The sequence below is a fragment of the Podarcis pityusensis genome, assembly GCF_964106645.2.
Source record: "Podarcis pityusensis genome assembly, chromosome: 15".
NCBI lineage: Eukaryota > Metazoa > Chordata > Lepidosauria > Squamata > Lacertidae > Podarcis > Podarcis pityusensis.
Window position 1 is genome coordinate 7,286,161 of NC_138040.1, and position 6,811 is coordinate 7,292,971.

Sequence of the window (6,811 nt, forward strand, 5' to 3'; positions counted from 1 at the left end):
TCTCGCTTAACTGGCCGAGGGAGCCGGTGTACAGCTTCCGGCTCACGTGGCCAACATGACTAAGCCGCTTCTGGCGAACCAGAGCAGCGCATGGAAACGCTGTTTACCTTCCCACCGGAGTGGTACCTATTTATCTACTTGCACTTTGTGCTTTCGAACTGCTAGGTTGGCAGGAGCTGGGACCGAGCAACAGGAGCTCACCCCGTTGCGGGGATTCGAACCGCTGACCTTCTGACTGGCAAGTCCTAGGCTCTGTGGTTTAACCCACAGCGCCACCCGCGTCCCTGTTCCAGGTAAGACTGGGTGCCAACTGGAATGACCTGCCTTGGAGCGAATTGACTAGAGCTGGCCAGGCCAAGGCAATATTTGAGGAACCTTCCTGCAAGAGCACAACTACCACGCTTCTGCTTATTTATTTAAGAGTGTGCTTTGAAAGACGTGGCGGGGGAAATCTCTGTGTAGGCTTTCCCTCTTCACTTCTTAACCAACCAACATCTTCCCCCACCGCTACACAGAGACACATGTGGGTACATACACAAAACCAGGATTTGATTTACAACTTCGCCAATGAATAACCCTCCTCCCCCCTCTCTCTCTCTTTTTAATCGCAAGCTCTTGTGTATCTTTCTGTTGATGATTTATAGAAATAAATTAATAACAGCCAGTCCCCACGTGCTGGAAGTTTATGTTCTCCAGTATCTTCCACGCCATCAGATTTGGGTCAGATTTATTTAAACGTAAGAACTGCTTCATTGTACGGATCAGGGGAAAGTGTCCATCATTCTTGTTTCCTGACAAGCTGGGCTTGAAAGACATGAGTTTCAGAAGCCTTGGCAAGAGATGAACTTCCCCTGCTATCAGTACCAAGCAGCTGTGACCCAGAGGTAGACTGCTCCAGACTTGGGAGGTTCCATTTTGCCATACATCCTAACATCTGATAATACACCAAAACAGACCCATACACACCAAAACCATCATTTTGGTTGACTGAATATTTGCAACAATATCTGCCAAAATAAAATAATATGAAAACTTGGGAATTTGGATGAAAGCCCTTGATAAAAATGGGTTTGGTCCTCTCTGCATGTTTTCTATGCTGTGCAAAGGCACTCCATACTGGTTCCTGCCTCGTGGAACAGAGTTAAAATGCAATCTCTGAAGAAATGATTCTGCTTGCTGCTGGGGGTCTTTCCCGTGGAATCCTCCTAGGCTGCAATCCCCACTGAATTTGCTTCTGAGTAAGTTCGCCCTGGGAATCCTATGCCCCCACTTCCCTGGGAGCCCAACTCATTGAACTCAACGGGCTTCGCTTCTAAGTAAATACGGATTCATTGGATCAGTTACGAACCGGTCCGAGCGTGGATCGAGAGAGGCCTGGCCCTCTTGCGAATGGAGATCATTCAGATCAATGGGAAACTGACCAGATTAGGATCCACAAAACGCCTTGCCAAATCCCTTTAGCCTACAAGAGGTGCCAAGGGTCTCTCTCTCCCAGAAGGGCGCGGCCTGACCCTGTGCGTGTTTACTCGTGAGTCAGCCCCGCTGAATTCAAACCGGGCTTCGCTTCCTCTTCCTTTCTAACCGAGGAGCCGTGGATAAGATTGCAGCCTCTACGACGTTTAGGCCGCAATCCTAGATTGGGGGGGGGGGGGGGGCTTCTTTCTGAGGACAGACGTGTTGAAAGAGCACCGTACTGCGAATTTCCAAATGCTCCGGCAGCACGTATACAATTGCTCCGGTTTTATGATATGGCGTGTAAACGGACTGGCGGTGGGGAAGGGGCTTCTGGTCCCTGCTCTCTCGGAGCTGTTAAAATGAGGCAGAGTGGTTTCAAGCCTTTTTTTATTCTAGAGTTTGTCCAAGACAATTGGATTGACATACTGGCCTGAAAATCTCAGGGGGTTAGGAGTTTTTTTTTGGGGGGGGGGGAGGAGGTTGTCCGTTCCCCAAGCCCACCCCTCGTGACATTTATTACCCGTACGTAAATTGCACTGAAAATCAAGGGAAGTTTGCTACGTCCAAATGGGACCGGAGTGTTTCTTTGGGGCGATATGCCTACCAGTTTAAACCAAGCAGTTGGGTATTTACCGGAAAGTAAGCCTCCTTGAACTCACTGGGGTTGACTTGTGGGCAAAGGCGCGCGCAGGATCTGCCTCTTATATATAGGCTGTTAAAAAACGCTTACTCAGAAGTAAGCGCCTTTGGAAATAAACGAAGGAAACTTGGTTAAGATCCGGTCACAAAAGAAGAAACGTGGTCTCCGGGATGAACTTCCCCAGCCAGCCCATGGGATCCAAAAGTGAGGCCTTGTTCTGGTAGGTTTACTCTGAAGTAAGCCACAGTTTTTCTTGGATGGGAGTAGGGAGTTGCTTCCAAAGTAAACGGGCAATAGTAGATTGCAGCCCACACAGCCCCCGTTCCTGACCACCTTTGTTCGGAAAAGTCCCGTTCACTAAATCCTATGCTGCCCAGTTAAAATTGGCGTAAGCGCGACTGAACTCCCTGGAACTTGCTTCCGAGTAAATTATACGTTGGATCGGGTGCCAAAAAGTACCTTAACAATTCAGGCTGCGATCCTCAAAACATTAAGCATATCCCACTGAGCACACTTCAACGAAATTGAATTAGACGAAACAAATCGTTCAATAAACTACTGAATTTCCTGGATTCTTTAAAGAAAACAAAACACTTCATATTTTTCCAATTAAATAGCTTTTTTTTAAAAGCAGGATGGGAATAATAGGAAATATATTTATGCTTGGCTCTCCTAACCTAACCTAACCCTAGTCAATTACATTCCATCAGAATAAATCAAGAAAAAAGTATTATTTTTATTTTTTTAAAGTTACCTTTAGACTGAAAGCCATTTTTGAGCTGTTGGCTTCTAGGCCGCTGAGGAGAGTCGAGCTAAACCGGGAAGAAATCCCCAGCTTCTCTTTAAATTGAGGCGTGGGGTTAATAAATAGCAGAGTTTATTTAGTTGATATTTTGCTAAAGGGAAAAAAAATCGTAAACTACGCGGGATAATTAGTAACCAACTTGTCAAAGCCGTTCAGCTGACTTTCAGTTGGGAGATACACACATATTTATAAGATCTTTAGCTAACAAATCGAAGGGAAGAGAAGAGGAACTTGGACCGGAGAAGGGGATGGCAGCAAACGAGGTGCTTATTTGACAAAAGAAAAGTTTTTGCAGAGAGAGGAGGGAGCGAAATCTTACTAGGAAGTGGAAGGGTTTACTCGGAGTTAATTATTATTAGATTCCCTTTTAATCAAACTCACACTTCTCTCCTCGGTGTTGAGCGCCCACAAATATATTTCTCCTCCTCCTCCTACTACTAGTTGTTGTTGTTGTCGTTATATACCCCTTAACAACAAACTCCCACGTCTCTTTATGGACTTTATATCGCTATTATTATTGATTATGATGGATGGCTTCTTGACTAGATGATGGCAGATTATTATTATTTATTATGGATTATCATGCTTATGATTTGTCTTTTTTAGAAAAAGCAACTGAGGAGTATATATCTACACACACACACAAATATTATATATTCAACAATATGGGTCAGACAACGTTGTATAAGAGCGACGTCGGAAAAGTTGACCGCTTGTCGATATTCATGTACATATATAGGTGCTGAAAATTCCCCACAGTGTGTGTGTTTCATGAAAATATTGTATATTCATCAATATAAATTAGAGAATGTCTGCGAATCCCACAAAACTTGGTCACTTCTCGACATTGCGTCGATGTTGCCAATTCCAGGCAGTCTTTGGGAATACAGTAAATGAAAACTCGATTATATGCACGGGTATAATACGCTGAGGTTAACCAAAGCTAATCGCCAGCGATTTGTGTCTGAATCACAAGGAGTTACCTGCCTAGTTTCCGACCGTCCCGCAATTCACCTGAGACTGTCAAAATCCACCAAATTTTTGACCTTCATGAATGACACGTGCGTCATCCATAGAACGCGTGCAATGCCTAATTAAGGCACGACATAATACATACGTATCTTCCAGATGTGAGATCTACTCTATGTATAAGGCATTATACAAATTATGTACACACAGGTGCACGCTCACACGAAGAAAAGCCCATTTAGATGTGAAATAAAGGAAGAATTCCCACGTTATTCACCCCCTGTACACCCCCCCTTGAAATTATCCCCCTCCCTCCCTCAGGCGGTTTAAGTCTCGTCCTTCTTCCCTTTTGGCCTTCACCTTGGGCAAAGAAGCGTCTGAGGGGAGGGGCAGAGGGCAGCTGGAAACTCAACTTCTAGGTAAGTCGATTTCAAAAATCACAACCACAAGAACAGCTGTAGCAGCGGAGCAGTGACTGGGCTCTTTTGCGTCTTAAAAACCCTGCGGCGGAATCCTAGGCGAATTTCGCTCATTTCCTTGCATTCTATGGGACTTACTCTCCCCTAAGCGTGGCTAATATTTCGGCTTTTCTATTTTAAAAAAGATCCAGTCCAAATATTACTTTTCCTCCCGCTTAACCTGCTGAAATGGCGGGTGGAATCATGGTAAGTGGTTTAGAGGGGGTTTTATTTTATTTTCGATTTTGAGCAATCTACAAATTCTGTAAAATAATAATAATAATAAAACCATACTATATACCCCGCTTACTGTGACAATTTGTTTACTAGCTTGCTGGGCGTGAGAGGGAAGGGTTTCACGTGAGGGGGTTCTGGGAAGGCGGGAGTTTTTCATTTCTCTTGGGACTTGCACCCCTAAAACAGGCTCCCTAGGAAAGGAAGACCCCACTCAAGACAGTGGACTAACTCCCGGGTAAAACACGCACAAGATCCAGCCGCCCGCGTCCGAGGAAAGCAGGCTTTTCGGCTTATGTTTTAGGGAGCATGGCAATCAGTTTTCATGCATTTAAAAGGGGGTGGCCGAATAAGGGGAACACCTCAGTCCTGAATCCAGACAAGCCTTCTCAAATTGCGCGCGGGTGAAGCATATATATGCTGACCACGGGGATCACAACAACGTGGTTGGGCAAAATTTTGACGTGGGTGGGTTCCCCAATCGATCCATGTTTCAATAGGAGACATGAAATAAATGGGGATGCACTGTGGGGGCGAAGATGGAGAGTTTAAATAGAAACTTCTAAAACGACCCCACCCCCAATTTTTCTTTAAGCGTTCCGTGCTATTTTTAAAAAAGAGTTTTTGCTCCAAAGGCTCCCGCCGGCTTCGAACGCTCCCTCCGACCGAACGTTCCGTTTATCCGAACGTTCCATCCTCCCCTTTTGATCTGGACGTTCCATCGGAACGTTCCATCCTCTCCCTTTCACTCCGCGCGCGGTGCTGCGCCCCCGGCTTGCCTGGAGCCCGGGTATCCGTCCGTCCGTCCCCGCTGCCTAATTTTTACCTGATCATCCTCTCCACTTCGGCCCTTTGCTCGGCCGCCTCCTCGGTGTTGAGCGCCTGCAGCTCGCGGAGGATCTGCGGGGTGTCGAAGTCATCCCCGTCGTCGGAGCCTTCGTCCCCGGACAGCTTGTCCTTGCCGTGCCCATTGGTCAGCGTGTGGAAAACCGGCTTGCTGTCCACGTCGGGGCCGCCGCCGCCTCCGCCGCTGCTGGGCGAGAGCTGCAAGTTTTCCAGTTTGACCCCGTAGGCGCCGTTGCTGGCGGTGTTGCTATTCCCGCTGGCGGTGCCGGATGTGGGCATCAGCTCCTCCAGAGCTTGGATCAGGACCTCTTTGGTCACCCCTGAGGTGAGGAGCGCTTCGAGAAGTTCTTGCTGCAGAGCGCTCAATTTGGACACCATTTTAAACCAGGGGGAAGGAGAGAGAGAAAAGGGAGGGAAAGGGGGGGAGGGTTAGGGAAGGGGTGAGGAAAGAGACCCTCCAAAAAACTCCCGACCCTCAGAAATCCAGCTTTGCTTCCCTTTCGGATGGTAACCCCCCGAATCTCCAGTCTTGACACCTGTTTCTGCCGAGAGGATCACTGGAGAATCACCCTCGAAGGATGCCTCGGCCGGCCTCTACTCCAATTTGATGATCTCCATTAGGCAATATAAGATATGCAAATGAAGTGGGCAGGCGGGGGCATTCTTGCAGCATGCAAATGATGGGCAAGGGGGGTGGTACTGGGCAGGAGGGGAGGGGGAGGGGGAGAGGGAGAGGGAGAGAGGGAGCCGCATTAGGATTCTCTCCCCTGCCCGGCGTCTAGAATTGGCTGCGATCGGAACCAGGGTGTCTAAGAGATCGCCAAATCTTTTTTCCTCTCTTCTTCACTGTACTTTGAACCTGTTTAGGGAGAGAGTGAGAGGGAGGGTGAGGTGAGCTATCAAGGGCGACCGAGAGTCTCTCCTTCTTGTGGGGAGGGGGGAGCTAATCTGGAAACCGCTGGGGAGATTAGATCGATTCGCCTCGTCCTGTAAACTCCAAAAATTGAGCTAAGAGTGCAGGATCGAAACCTTTCTACCCGCCCCGTTCGCTTAAAAAGAAAATGAATTGGGGAAAGATGGGTCCCGATCCCTTGACCGGCTCTGCCGGGATCACAGTTTCACCGTTGTCTTAAAATAGTGGCTTGGTCAATTTCACGTTCCATTTTTATAGCTATAACTCCCCAGAATTCTTTCTATCTCCTTCGATTTCTTTTTGGATTCAAGTCTGGTAAGGAAAACCTTGACAGGACAAATATTACCTGTCACTTCGCAAGGTAGAAGAACCTACCAAATTATTATTATTATTTACTTCTCCTTCTTATGCCCCCGACTACTCACTACCAGTTCCAATTTTCTGAGGTTCATTAGAGAGAAATTTGTCAAGACTTAAAACAATAGCAGAAT

At 47.2% G+C, this 6,811-nt stretch overlaps 1 protein-coding gene across 3 annotated transcripts in view; it reads right to left on the reverse strand.

The window, feature by feature from the left end:
• HNF1B (HNF1 homeobox B) overlaps window positions 1-6,115 on the reverse strand; it is a 59,961-nt gene extending 53,846 nt beyond the window's left edge. Inside the window, exon 1 of one of the 3 annotated variants that reach the window (XM_080983022.1) lies at window positions 5,388-6,115. In XM_080983022.1, the coding sequence (XP_080839148.1) occupies window positions 5,388-5,785 (398 nt within the window). In that variant the 5' untranslated portion in view covers window positions 5,786-6,115. The remainder of the gene's footprint in view (window positions 1-5,387) is intronic. The other 2 variants (XM_080983023.1, XM_080983021.1) reach the window with 2 other exon arrangements.
• Window positions 6,116-6,811: the final 696 nt, after the last annotated feature.